This window comes from Trematomus bernacchii, unplaced genomic scaffold (genome assembly GCF_902827165.1).
Source record: "Trematomus bernacchii unplaced genomic scaffold, fTreBer1.1, whole genome shotgun sequence".
NCBI lineage: Eukaryota > Metazoa > Chordata > Actinopteri > Perciformes > Nototheniidae > Trematomus > Trematomus bernacchii.
In genome coordinates this window covers 545,383-560,618 of record NW_022987552.1, presented here as the reverse complement: position 1 = coordinate 560,618, position 15,236 = coordinate 545,383, and the positions used below count along the sequence as shown (strand labels likewise).

General features: G+C 39.9%; 2 protein-coding genes across 12 annotated transcripts in view; one reads left to right on the top strand and one right to left on the bottom strand.

The window, feature by feature from the left end:
- The window catches only part of LOC117477161 (collagen alpha-1(XII) chain-like), a 67,119-nt gene extending 60,067 nt beyond the window's left edge, over positions 1–7,052 (bottom strand). The window contains exons 1-2 of the mRNA XM_034123789.1: positions 6,909–7,052; positions 6,066–6,175 (exon numbers count right to left, since the gene is read on the bottom strand). Coding sequence (XP_033979680.1) covers positions 6,066–6,141 — 76 coding nt within the window. The 5' untranslated portion in view covers positions 6,142–6,175; positions 6,909–7,052. The remainder of the gene's footprint in view (positions 1–6,065; positions 6,176–6,908) is intronic.
- Positions 1–15,236, top strand: part of LOC117477162 — a 120,355-nt gene that overhangs the window by 66,615 nt on the left and 38,504 nt on the right. The gene's annotated exons all lie outside the window — the stretch shown is intronic.

Below are 15,236 nucleotides of genomic sequence, written 5' to 3'. Positions count from 1 at the left end.
AGAGTTGTGTAAACACACAACAAAAGATTCAATTTAATGAAATCTTTCCGCATTACTCAATGACTGAATCAAAACACGTCATTTTAACTCTTAAATACCCAATTGTTCTATTGAGTGAAGCCTAGGCCTGTTTTATGAGTTGATATGCTTACTTTTCTAGTAAAGACATGTTTAATGCCTATTGTACAGGATTATTACTGTGTTAAAACCCATTAACTTTCGACAAAATGAATTAAAATAACTACCTAAACCCTCACTTAAAGGTAGGGTAGGTAATTTTGGAGAAACCAGCTCGAGATCGCTAGAATTTGAAAATACACAGCCGGAAAAAATCTTCCACTTCCTTACAGAGCCCCTCCTCCAACACACACGAACGCGCACATGACCAATGAGGGCACGAGATAAGTTTGTGCACAGATGGAAGGCTGACAGGCAGGTAGGCCATCCAGTCATTTTAGCCGGGCCGGCTCAGATGATTGGTCGTGCTTTTTACAGTACTACGGCTTCCACAGATTACATTTTTTTATGGATTTTTTGTCAAAGCACTTCAGATATTCATTGCTATCAGGATGTTAAGAGCATTCCATGGAATATAACAAAAAGTGTATCTCGAGCCGGTTTCTCAAACTTACCTACCCCACCTTTAATGTTAACCTAAATGATTTTTTATTGAAATACACTATATTACTTTTACAGCACATAACGGTTACACCTAGCAGTTATCGAATTGAAGCTAATGTTAGTTATATTACTTAGCTTGTTTAGTTAGCTTACAGTACACACCACAACCGTTTTCGAATGACAATATACAAGCTAATGTCAGATCTGTCAGTTTAGTTTTAGTAAGCTATGTAGTAAGCTAAAAGTAACTAGCCATTACAATTTGCAGTTTCTTAAAAGCTAGTGTGTGATTTGTCAGTCAGCTAAAACGTTGAATGTTACTGAATTTTAGGCTAAACGGATACACATGGACGTTTTAAATGTTATTATTTCAGCTTAAATCAGTAGTTTTGTCAGTTAGATAGTTAAGTTACAGGTACATCGGACATTGAATATTAATATCCAAGCTACCATTTATATACTTACAATTTTATAAATGTCTTAAATTGTTAAGTTTGCCGACAGTCTGTAATCTGACCTTTATTGAATGTCAATATTCAAGCTACCGTTAGCTCTGTTAGTAAGCTAATTAAGTTAGCTAACATTACATAACAGAAAGAAAGTTGATGTTAGATATGTTGGTTAACAATCCATAAAACTGACGCTTCAGCCAGGAGTTATTGAATGTATTTAAATGTATATTAAGTTACATATTAAAGCTAACGTTCTGACAGTTAGCTAGTTTAGTTGGCTAACAGCAGGTAACAATTACACCAACAGTTACTAGGAGAAGGTTATATATTTAGTGGCAAATTATTTTCATTTCAGAGTTTGTCTGACGTGTAAAGCTCCATTTAATAAACATGTATAAGCAACCCAGTCTCACGGCATTTCGTGTTATAGTCACGACATTTAATCTATTGATTCGTGTTCACCAACACGATTTTCGCAATTTTTTCGTGTCACACAGAACGACTTTAAAAGCAATGTATTTCTATTGGTAGTGTGTTTCGTGCCTGCACCACGTCTTTTTGTCCGGTCGGGTCTTGGAAGACCAGAAGCTGTGTGGTTCATAAAAACATGTTCTTACTCAATATCTTACCCTAAGCCTAACCCTATCCCTTTTATTTTAAATTGTATAATGTCGGATTTTTTTGCCATCCTCGAGGAAAATAAATGGCTCAGAGCCTCAGAATACTGACATCTGTATTTTATATCATCTTTTTTTCCTTCTAATTTGTTATTATTTACATTGCGTTTAAAATCGTTCTGTGTGACACGAAAACAATTGCGAAATCGTGTTGGTGAACACGAATCAATAGATTAATTTCGTGACCATAACATGAAACGCAGAGAGACTGTGTTGGCATAAGTCCTTAGAGCTTGCCTAAGTTTGAACTTACCAACAGCTTTTTAAAGCAGGAGCCTTTGCTTCTACATGGGAGCATTGTCATGTTGAAAGAGAATGCCTTTCCAAACCTGCTGCAGGTTAGATGCCTAAACTAATTGTCTGAAGTATTTTTGTACTCTGTGGTATTTAGATGTTCACCTTATTTAAACTCATGCTGATTGAAGGGCAGATCTGATATGACTGTAAGCTGTTCAAAGATCATCTCCCTGTTTAATTAACTCTGACTGACGTGACAGCTACACTCCTGAGTTAAACTAATGCTGACAACTTTCCATTGCAGAGATAATGTTTTACCTTTTTTTTAAATCATTAGAGATGTCCTGGAGGGAAACATGTGTGTGCAGAAATCTTCAGATAATTGCGGGGAGTGTCGAGTCTTGCCGGGCAGACTGATGTCTAAGAAAGTTTATGGCACTTGTAATGTTGTGGGCTGGGCAGGACATAACTCACGGGTTTAATGAGCACCCACCTGTGTCTGAGGTCACTTGTATTCTGTAGCCCTGTATCCTCGACTGTGGTTTACTCCAAATCATTTGCACTGTTTTCTCATTCAAAATCCTAAACCTCAAGTCTGACGGAGGGTTCACTGTGAAGAGAAAAAGTAAACAGAGTTAATCCAGCAGCTTCAGGCGGTGGATGTATTGTAATGTGAAGAATACAAGGATTTCCCCAACAGTCAACACTTCCAGGATGAAGTTTGAAAAGTTCACTGTTGGCACAAACAACACAGAGACAAACTAAACTACAGATGTTAGGGAAGCCATTTTGGACTCACACAAAAATGACCTCCGTTTGAGTTTGTGTGGCCGGCAGCCATCAACAACTCAAGCAAAAAGACACAACAACACACATTACCATCTACTGTTGAGAACATTCACTAAGAAACACAAACATGGCGGGAAGACTCAGACTCTGGTGAAGTTTGGCTGACAAAGTCTACGGAAGCTGAAAAAAGGCCAATTTCAAGAAAGATAATAATTAAGTGTCTAAAATCTCAAATGCAATGGTTTCCAATATGCTTAGTAAGAAGTGGTTTATTTCCAGACCTGAATATTCAAGTTAAGTTGCTTAGATTGGATTATTGTTAGAAATTGTGACAAGAAAAGGAATCCAGTTTACAAACAAGAAGCAATCTTGACTTAAAGGCATTGTTTGTTTCTTACAATGATTTGTATTTTTGGCTTAACTACACTTTTGAGATCCAAAAATGATCATAGTGATGTTTGTTAAAATATTGGACAATCTATGTTTCTTGATCCCATAAATGTATAAAATGTTTGATGGTTTAAAACTTAAAAGTTGTGTCTGGAAAACAAACATTTAAACTATCATGACCTTTCTTTGCTTCCATTCAGATAATTTAACAGATAGATACCAACAATATATATGTTTTTTAATTCACCAGCTTCTTCGTAAATAATAAAAAGTTTTGCTTCCGGCCAAGTAACGACAACATGGACCGGCTGACATCCTGCAGACCGTCCATGACCTCAATCCAACTCAAGATGTTGAATTGACAAAAACACACATCTGATGAAACTCTCAAATATTGATTATACAATGGGGAAAAGTTTCTCTCATCGTCTCCATTGCAAACCTCATAAAAGAATACACAACGTCAATAAAGACGCGTGTACATCTTTTTTCTTTTCCCAAACAAACTGCACCAAAGGTTCTTAAACTACTTCAGCTCCAGATCCCAGATTTTTAAATGAATTTGTTTCCTTTCAGGATCTGGACTTTAATCATTTAAGAACCTCTGATTTTTGGACACGGAGGATATCATGCATCACGTGTACATGAAAAGTTGTTAACAACAACTTGGGGCAACGGACAAACAGATCCCATGTACACGAGGGACGACAGGGTATTATTTAGAGAATATTTTAAAATGATTTTCTTCAGGTTGGGGTTTTCAAACAAAATCTAAAATCTAACACGAGTAAAAAGTCGCCTATCTGAAAATCTAGCTTGCTATAATGCACCAATTTTTAATAAAGAAAATAAAAGTAGCTGTAAGTTTAGCTAACGTCCAGAGATGAATGCTTTTAGACGCAAATCATCGGTAGAACCGGGGTTACACAACTAACCGAAAGCGTTATGAGCAAGAAAAGATGAATCTTGATTTATGGTAGGATGTAATGTAAATAAACTACTCCAGATATCTTTCAAGCTTTTTTCTACTAATCTGTCAATAACCTTATCATTTAAGATATACTATTTTGACATTTTCTTACTCTTTCTTATTTATCTACACTTGAATAGCTACCAAGTTCTTTGAAACAGATACCGTAAAACACTTCTCTTATCGCCATTTATCCAACTGATGCTAGTATCAATACTCAAAACAAGATTTGGTATTGCAGTATTGATACTCAATGTGACAATCCACAGTTTTTCCAGCCCTGTATATTTTCCCCCATTTTTAGAGACTATTATCTTGAAAACGCTTGCCTAAACTGAAAACAGTTTCTAAAAGGTGTAAACAGCGAGTCTAACTCTTAATTTGTTCATGCTGAAGGGAAGTTCATCTAACGGTAATCTGAGCTCCAGAGTTTGTGCTCATTTTGTGAAAGTTCTGCAGAAACACACGATGCAAATTAGGGAAACAAGTAAATAAACGACACAATATTTAGCTAGAGTGTTTTTTTCCTAGACCGCCAACCAGTTCATCTGTTAGTATTGGAGTGAAGAATATCATTGTAAAATATTGTGAAGCCGAGACTCGAGGTCAAGGCTTGACCGTGAAGAGGGGGAAGGGACAGGACGTCAGAAATGGAGGAACCACCAACCTGGTGAATCAATGCAAGGGCCGCGGGGGCTGCTGCTTCTGTTTCCAAATGGACAAAAACTACCCAAAGAAACTCCAGCACTTACACACACATGGACACACACACTTGAACACACACTTTCTTACATTCTGAGCTTTTCTTTGAAGCTTTTGACCTCCGAGGCTGCTTTTATTTTGCAATATTTCACCTGATATGTGACAGTCCTTAAAGCAGAGGACTTCCTTTTGGGGGATAATTCTTTTTTCCAGCCTCAACAAGTCTAAGTATTCCACACGCTATAATGTATATGACCCCATTATGATGCCTTTACTTTGAAAGGGGCCCCGTTGAGACAATAATGGGGGTCACAGGAGGTCGGAAACTCTCCTGGAAGCAGAAGAGAGAAATATTCTCCTCCTTGATGGGTTTTTACTGCACTTAGGAGAAACTCCAGAGGCACATGGGAGCAGATTCTCTCCTCTTCTAACCTCTGGAAAATCATGTGAAACTCATATTTAGTCTTTCCGTTCCATCAGGAGAAAGGACGTGGGGAGGAAAGTTGGCCACGTGCCGTCTGGGCTTTTCCTTTTTTTGGAAACTATAGAGAAATGTCTGCTTCAGTAGTAAATATTTGATTATAAGCAAGAGCCCCTCCTGGTGTAAAACAGACGGAACTACATCTGTGTGAGGATGAAAAGATGTCCCATTGAACCCATTAGTTTCAGCTCTACCGCCTCACATGGGATGCAGTAAAGGTTCAAACACTTTTTTTTTTACTTTACGATAGTTTTTCAGATAGATTACGGTCTTTTCAGATGGGTACATGTGAATAAATGGCATTTTAGAAGCTTGAAGTTGTTCTTTTAGGGGAGAAAGGCAAAATAGGTTAGCTTTTTTAACAGTATAACAATGTTCCCTCATAACGGTAGCTTTCTCATCATCTTGTAACTCTCTCATGGCTAAAAACACTTCTGAAGCGCTACTAGTTTGACCAAATGAACTCCAATCCATAAATTCAACCCAGATATTTGAAGCTATTTCTCTGCAAGTAGAAATCTTGTGAATTCCTGATGGAAACTTGGGGGAAAAACATCAATCAAAAGGTTAAACTGAAGCTGAAAAGATAAAACAAATCAATCCACACATTCTCTTTCTCTGTGTGATTCTTTTATTCAGACTAAATATGCATCATTGCAGAGGAAAGGCAGAGGTGAGAGGAGGTGAAGAGAGAGGTGTTGGATCACAGAGAGGATGATGAAGAGGAGGAGGAAGAGCAGCTTTACCTGTATCCTGGGCGTGAGAGGAGGACAGCAGCAGTGCCAGGAGGGCAGCCGCCGCCAGAAACATCTTCATCTTCATCTTCTTCCTCCGGCTCAGCAGCTCATGAAGGAGGCTGAGGAGGAACGAAGAGAGGCGGTTAAACCTTCAACAAATCAGCCCGAGGCTCCAGAACACCTTTGAGCAACCTGAATGTGAACCAGGAACCTCCAACACCTGCCTCGTGGAAATCTACCAGCAATCAGATGCTTAAAAATCCACACAAAAAACGCAGGAATATATAAAAAAAATCAGATTTCCATGATCCTTGGGCTCCTAACAACTGTTCCCCAGAGACACTAAATGTTTTTTTACAAGTTAGACTTTATATTAATGTCCAAAAATCCACAATTTCAAAACGTTAAACAACCAACAAAGCAGTTTTAATGGATAACCTGTTAGAATAAAGGCGCACATCTGACTGTCTCTTCTCTTCCTGTGTTAAGTCTCCGTGTTTCCCTCCTAAATCAGCCTGCCTGGATTCTGATGCAAATCCTCCAATGAAGTCCCTCATATCCCTGCTGATAAATAAACCCACTCTACCGGAGAGAAAGTCTTTCAAAAGTTCAGAAAAACCGAGCGTCAAATCCTCTCTCCGTGCGCAATTACGCACCGCGATTTCAAGGAATAGTCCACGCGTTCCTCGAAATACTCCAAATTAAACTGGATGGTAACTGGAATATTAAAAACGAGTACAATTGAGGACTAAAACCACCTTAAAGCTGCAAGAAATACGTCATGTATGCGTCTTAAAAAGCACCAAAATAATTCAACTGGGAAGAAAAACGTAAAGATATTGCAGGACTGACCTATGGAGAAGACTGTAGAATCTCTCTGGGTTGGTTTAACGAAATTAAAAATTAAAAAGGTGGTAATCTCTCTGTTGCAGACCCTCAGCCTGAGGAGAGAGAAATGATCCGGAGAGCTTCTTGGTTCCCAGACGCGTCGGCGAGCCTCTTTCCAAATGGAACGAATCTGCACTCAATCTGGTACTTAACAGGGGGGAGTAACCCTCCTTAGAGTTACCCTCCCAGCGCTGTTACGCAGCGTTGGGGGGGTTACTTTAAACATGCGGGAAGTAACTAAGTAGTTTTTAAGTACTTAAGTACAATTTTGAGCTACTTGTACTTCTACTCCACTACAGTTCAGAGGTACATGGTGCACTGTTACTCCACTACATGTATTTAATACCTTTAGTTACTTTACAGATGTGGATGAATGATGTGAAATATAACCAAGTGTTAAATCAGACTTTAGTTCCACCTGGAGTAAATCCACAAGCTACCCTGCAGTATACAAAGTCATTCAAACTAGCTGCACCTTTACCAGCTTTGAGAACACTTTCATGATCAATCATTATAAAACATATCATATATATTATTCTGAAATGGACCAATCTGCACAATGACTACTTTTACTGTCGCTACTTTCACTATATTTTGATGATAATACTTTTCTACTTTCACTTGAGGAACATTTTGAATGCAGGACTTTTACTGTAACCGAGTATTCTTACACTCTGGTACTTCTACTTTTACTCAAGTACTATATCTGAGTACTTCTACTTTTACTTAAGTAACATTTTGAATGCAGGACTTTTTTATCCGTTACTCCCCAAGGCTGCTCTTACGACATGCAGCCGAGACAAAAAATGATGTGCAACCTCTGAAAGTGCGTACACACACACACACACACACACACACACACACACACACACACACACACACACACACACACACACACACACACACACACACACACACACACACACACACACACACACACACACACACACAGCACACACACACACACACACACACACACACACACACACACACACACTCACACACACACACACACCTGCACACACACACACACACACCCACACACACACACACACACACACACACAACCACACACACACACACACACACACACACACACACACACACACACACACACACACACACACACACCACACACACACACACACACACACACACACACACACACACACACACACACACACACACACACACACATCACACACACACACCACACACACACACACACACACACACCACACACACACACACACACACACACACACACAACACACACACACACACACACACACACACACACACACACACACACACACACACACACACACACACACACACACTCACACACACACTCACACACCTCTCTCTCACACTCACACATACACAGACTCGGAAACTTCTACATAGTTCTCTGCATTCCTTTCCGGTGATGGAGGGCTTCTGTGCGTCTCGGCCACAAGGAGACAGGAGATCTGCTTTTTTGGGAAGAGGGGGGATGACTGAGGCTTTTACTCCCTTTTTCATTTGGTGAATCAAAGGGAAAATATGACACAGTCTGGTAAACTAAACCCCCCACAACTCAGACTTTCCCCCCTGTAATGAATCATTCCGGGTTTCAGGGTCGGAGCAGAAGTTCCTCAGCCGGGTCTGATTAGGAGGAAACACAAATGTATGACAATTAAAATCATCCCAAGAAAGTCAACCATGACCAAATCTAAAACAGTACTTCTGTACCGAGTTGAACAGAAAGGGACATACATACAGTTAGAAATGTGAGATCAAATGTAAAATCTGAAATCTCACAAGGTTATGATCCAAATTGGAAATAGATCCTAAAAATGTGATTTGGGTCTCCTATTATTTATTCATCCTACTTATATTTAATTTCCTTTAACCCCAAATCTGTTTGTTATAATACAAAACATTTACAGTTCCCCCAAAATGTGGACAAGGCACCTCCAAAATGTGTAACTTTGAACTGTGTTAAAGTGCATAAAAGTCTCTAAATTCTGGATCGCAGTGTTTTTTTCCTACAAATACCTAGAGATATGTTTATTTTGTTTTTACTATAAAACTAATAACAGCACCACTAAAGTGTGTTGCAGTCATACATTCTGTGATATTTTTGTCAACATTGCTCCAGAATTGCCTTTAAAATCATAACGCAATTTGTGTTAGTGCCAACAAATGTGTAAAAGCAACACCAACACGTCTGTTATCATTTCAAATAGAAACTTTACATATCCTAACAAGTATTTAAATAAGTGGTCAAATGTGTTGAAGCACCCCAAACATTGTGAATAGTCTCAATCATTTATGACTATTTGGCTAAAAACCAGAAACATTAACATTTCAATAGTTAAATCATGATAATGGCGCCCCCTGGTGGCTGAAAACACGGACACAATTAGCTGGTTATTGATCAAATTGAACTCTCCGCTCTCCCCTCTCTCCTCTCTCCCCTCTCTCCTCCCCTCTCTCCGCTCTCCCCTCTCTCCTCTCTCCCCTCTCTCCCCTCTCTCCCCTCTCTCCCCTCTCTCTCCTCTAAAACACCTGCCCTCCTGAATGCGCCGAAGACGTCCCTCAGGAGTCAACTTTGCTCGACCCAACTGCATGGGCTCCTCTGAGACACTTGGGAGCACTCTTCTTTCAGGAGGAGCATCAGCAGGATGTCTCCAGGCGGGACGATGGCTTGGTGTGTCCCCTTGGTGTCGAGGCAGTCGTGCCACATTCTTAAACCTTTCTTTGTGTCTTTCGGCTAGACTATTCCAGCCACTATCTGCTGAAAGGGTCCTGAACTCAATGGCATAGTCCGATACTCTGCGCTGGCTCTGCTTAATCTGCATCAGTGCTCTTTGATGTTCAGGTGTATATCAGTATGTAGTGTCTCTACTTTAAAGAGTCCTCTCCTGCTGATGTTCAGGTGTATATCAGTATGTAGTGTCTCTACTTTAAAGAGTCCTCTCCTGCTGATGTTCAGGTGTATATCAGTATGTAGTGTCTCTACTTTAAAGAGTCCTCTCCTGCTGATGTTCAGGTGTATATCAGTATGTAGTGTCTCTACTTTAAAGAGTCCTCTCCTGCTGATGTTCAGGTGTATATCAGTATGTAGTGTCTCTACTTTAAAGAGTCCTCTCCTGCTGATGTTCAGGTGAATATCAGTATGTAGTGTCTCTACTTTAAAGAGTCCTCTCCTGCTGATGTTCAGGTGAATATCAGTATGTAGTGTCTCTACTTTAAAGAGTCCTCTCCTGCTGCTGTTCAGGTGTATATCAGTATGTAGTGTCTCTACTTTAAAGAGTCCTCTCCTGCTGATGGTCAGGTGTATATCAGTATGTAGTGTCTCTACTTTAAAGAGTCCTCTCCTGCTGATGTTCAGGTGAATATCAGTATGTAGTGTCTCTACTTTAAAGAGTCCTCTCCTGCTGATGTTCAGGTGAATATCAGTATGTAGTGTCTCTACTTTAAAGAGTCCTCTCCTGCTGCTGTTCAGGTGTATATCAGTATGTAGTGTCTCTACTTTAAAGAGTCCTCTCCTGCTGATGGTCAGGTGTATATCAGTATGTAGTGTCTCTACTTTAAAGAGTCCTCTCCTGCTGATGTTCAGGTGTATATCAGTATGTAGTGTCTCTACTTTAAAGAGTCCTCTCCTGCTGATGTTCAGGTGAATATCAGTATGTAGTGTCTATACTTTAAAGAGTCCTCTCCTGCTGATGTTCAGGTGAATATCAGTATGTAGTGTCTCTACTTTAAAGAGTCCTCTCCTGCTGATGTTCAGGTGTATATCAGTATGTAGTGTCTCTACTTTCAAGAGTCCTCTCCTGCTGATGTTCAGGTGTATATCAGTATGTAGTGTCTCTACTTTAAAGAGTCCTCTCCTGCTGATGTTCAGGTGAATATCAGTATGTAGTGTCTCTACTTTAAAGAGTCCTCTCCTGCTGATGTTCAGGTGAATATCAGTATGTAGTGTCTCTACTTTAAAGAGTCCTCTCCTGCTGCTGTTCAGGTGTATATCAGTATGTAGTGTCTCTACTTTAAAGAGTCCTCTCCTGCTGATGGTCAGGTGTATATCAGTATGTAGTGTCTCTACTTTAAAGAGTCCTCTCCTGCTGATGTTCAGGTGTATATCAGTATGTAGTGTCTCTACTTTAAAGAGTCCTCTCCTGCTGATGTTCAGGTGAATATCAGTATGTAGTGTCTCTACTTTAAAGAGTCCTCTCCTGCTGATGTTCAGGTGAATATCAGTATGTAGTGTCTCTACTTTAAAGAGTCCTCTCCTGCTGCTGTTTCAGGTGTATATCAGTATGTAGTGTCTCTACTTTAAAGAGTCCTCTCCTGCTGATGGTCAGGTGTATATCAGTATGTAGTGTCTCTACTTTAAAGAGTCCTCTCCTGCTGATGTTCAGGTGTATATCAGTATGTAGTGTCTCTACTTTAAAGAGTCCTCTCCTGCTTATGTTCAGGTGTATATCAGTATGTAGTGTCTCTACTTTAAAGAGTCCTCTCCTGCTGATGTTCAGGTGAATATCAGTATGTAGTGTCTCTACTTTAAAGAGTCCTCTCCTGCTGATGTTCAGGTGAATATCAGTATGTAGTGTCTCTACTTTAAAGAGTCCTCTCCTGCTGCTGTTCAGGTGTATATCAGTATGTAGTGTCTCTACTTTAAAGAGTCCTCTCCTGCTGATGGTCAGGTGTATATCAGTATGTAGTGTCTCTACTTTAAAGAGTCCTCTCCTGCTGATGTTCAGGTGTATATCAGTATGTAGTGTCTCTACTTTAAAGAGTCCTCTCCTGCTGATGTTCAGGTGTATATCAGTATGTAGTGTCTCTACTTTAAAGAGTCCTCTCCTGCTGATGTTCAGGTGTATCTCAGTATTTAGTGACTCTACTTTAAAGAGTCCTCTCCTGCTGATGTACAGGTGTATATCAGTATTTAGTGTCTCTACTTTAAAGAGTCCTCTCCTGCTGATGTTCAGGTGTATATCAGTATGTAGTGTCTCTACTTTAAAGAGTCCTCTCCTGCTGATGTTCAGGTGTATATCAGTATGTAGTGTCTCTACTTTAAAGAGTCCTCTCCTGCTGATGTTCAGGTGAATATCAGTATGTAGTGTCTCTACTTTAAAGAGTCCTCTCCTGCTGATGTTCAGGTGAATATCAGTATGTAGTGTCTCTACTTTAAAGAGTCCTCTCCTGCTGCTGTTCAGGTGTATATCAGTATGTAGTGTCTCTACTTTAAAGAGTCCTCTCCTGCTGATGTTCAGGTGAATATCAGTATGTAGTGTCTCTACTTTAAAGAGTCCTCTCCTGCTGCTGTTCAGGTGTATATCAGTATGTAGTGTCTCTACTTTAAAGAGTCCTCTCCTGCTGATGTTCAGGTGTATATCAGTATGTAGTGTCTCTACTTTAAAGAGTCCTCTCCTGCTGATGTTCAGGTGTATATCAGTATGTAGTGTCTCTACTTTAAAGAGTCCTCTCCTGCTGATGTTCAGGTGTATATCAGTATGTAGTGTCTCTAATTTAAAGAGTCCTCTCCTGCTGATGTTCAGGTGTATATCAGTATGTAGTGTCTCTACTTTAAAGAGTGCTCTCCTGCTGATGTTCAGGTGTATATCAGTATGTAGTGTCTCTACTTTAAAGAGTCCCCCCTGCTGATGTTCAGGTGTATATCAGTATGTAGTGTCTCTACTTTAAAGAGTCCTCTCCTGCTGATGTTCAGGTGTATATCAGTATGTAGTGTCTCTAATTTAAAGAGTCCTCTCCTGCTGATGTTCAGGTGTATATCAGTATGTAGTGTCTCTACTTTAAAGAGTCCTCTCCTGCTGATGTTCAGGTGTATATCAGTATGTAGTGTCTCTACTTTAAAGAGTGCTCTCCTGCTGATGTTCAGGTGTATATCAGTATGTAGTGTCTCTACTTTAAAGAGTCCCCCCTGCTGATGTTCAGGTGTATATCAGTATGTAGTGTCTCTACTTTAAAGAGTCCTCTCCTGCTGATGTTCAGGTGTATATCAGTATAGAGTGTCTCTACTTTAAAGAGTCCTCTCCTGCTGATGTTCATGTGTATATCAGTATGTAGTGTCTCTACTTTAAAGAGCCCTCTCCTGCTGATGTTCAGGTGTATATCAGTATGTAGTGTCTCTACTTTAAAGAGTCCTCTCCTGCTGATGTTCAGGTGTATATCAGTATGTAGTGTCTCTACTTTAAAGAGTCCTCTCCTGCTGATGTTCAGGTGTATATCAGTATTTAGTGACTCTACTTTAAAGAGTCCTCTCCTGCTGATGTTCAGGTGTATATCAGTATGTAGTGTCTCTACTTTAAAGAGTCCTCTCCTGCTGATGTTCAGGTGTATATCAGTATGTAGTGTCTCTACTTTAAAGAGTCCTCTCCTGCTGATGTTCAGGTGTATATCAGTATGTAGTGTCTCTACTTTAAAGAGTCCTCTCCTGCTGATGTTCAGGTGTGTATCAGTATGTAGTGTCTCTACTTTAAAGAGTCCTCTCCTGCTGATGTTCAGGTGTATATCAGTATGGAGTGTCTCTACTTTAAAGAGTCCTCTCCTGCTGATGTTCATGTGTATATCAGTATGTAGTGTCTCTACTTTAAAGAGCCCTCTCCTGCTGATGTTCAGGTGTATATCAGTATGTAGTGTCTCTACTTTAAAGAGTCCTCTCCTGCTGATGTTCAGGTGTATATCAGTATGTAGTGTCTCTACTTTAAAGAGTCCTCTCCTGCTGATGTTCAGGTGTATATCAGTATTTAGTGACTCTACTTTAAAGAGTCCTCTCCTGCTGATGTTCAGGTGTATATCAGTATGTAGTGTCTCTACTTTAAAGAGTCCTCTCCTGCTGATGTTCAGGTGTATATCAGTATGTAGTGTCTCTACTTTAAAGAGTCCTCTCCTGCTGATGTTCAGGTGTGTATCAGTATGTAGTGTCTCTACTTTAAAGAGTCCTCTCCTGCTGATGTTCAGGTGTATATCAGTATGTAGTGTCTCCACTTTAAAGAGTCCTCTCCTGCTGCTTCTTTATTTCTCTTCTGAGAACTGAAGGAGAAGTGTTTCTGTGAGAATGTGGTTAGCAGCAGCAGCAGAGCTCTGGAGGTTTTACCCTCTGATGCAAGGTAAGAGCAAAAAGCAGAACCGTGCAGAGTGGTGTACATGTAGTAATATAGAATATATATATTTGATATATAACAGCAGGGGGTGGATATCAATATACCTTAATATATAAATGAATATGCAGCGATAACAAAAGGCAGTGTTGTTGATCAGTGGAGTCACTAGTGAAACTGTGTACTTTAAGAACACACCTGATGTTTAGAGAAAGTCATATTAGGAAAAACCACACAAATAAATACATCTGCACTCTTGAAAGGCTAATAGATCACTTTATTTAGTAAAATACAGAACAATCAAAAGTACTGAAGAAAAAGCAATACTCCATTGAATTATATTAAAGAAAAAACAGTAATAAGAACTTTACAAAACCTTCATTATGCCCACACTGTAAGTATTCAGAATACAGTAACTCTCCAACATGTCTGCCCTTTTTTCACGATCCACCTCTAGAGGGACTCACATGTTTTGCTGTTCTCTCACTTTGATGCTATTAAGCCAAAAAAAGCAAAAACCTGGTTAAAATAAATCTTATTATAACTCTGCTCGCTTTGCCCTTACACTTCTAAATCTTGCTATTGTTTTAAACATTACATCCGTTTGTTTGTTGGTTTGTTGACGGTGGCGTAGAGGAGGCTGGGATCAGCGGAGGCAGCAGAGGAAGAGGAGGGAGCTCTCACAGTGCTGTAGGTCACTGCATCATCTTCATCATCATCATCATGAAGGTGAGCCTGGAGGGAAAGAAAAGTGATTATGCATAAAGGAGTTCTGAAAGTCCTGCTTTTGCTGCCATTTAACAACTTTAAAGAGTCCTCTCCTGCTGATGTGCCTCTACTTTAAAGAGTCCTCTCCTGCTGATGTGCCTCTACTTTAAAGAGTCCTCTCCTGCTGATGTTCAGTTGTATATCAGTATGTAGTGTCTCTACTTTAAAGAGTCCTCTCCTGCTGATGTTCAGGTGTATATCAGTATGTAGTGTCTCTACTGTAAAGAGTCCTCTCCTGATGATGTTCAGGTGTATATCAGTATGTAGTGTCTCTACTTTAAAGAGTCCTCTCCTGCTGATGTTCAGGTGTATATCAGTATGTAGTGTCTCTACTTTAACGAGTCCCCCCTGCTGATGTTCAGGTGTATATCAGTATGTAGTGCCTCCACTTTAAAGAGTCCTCTCCTGCTGATGT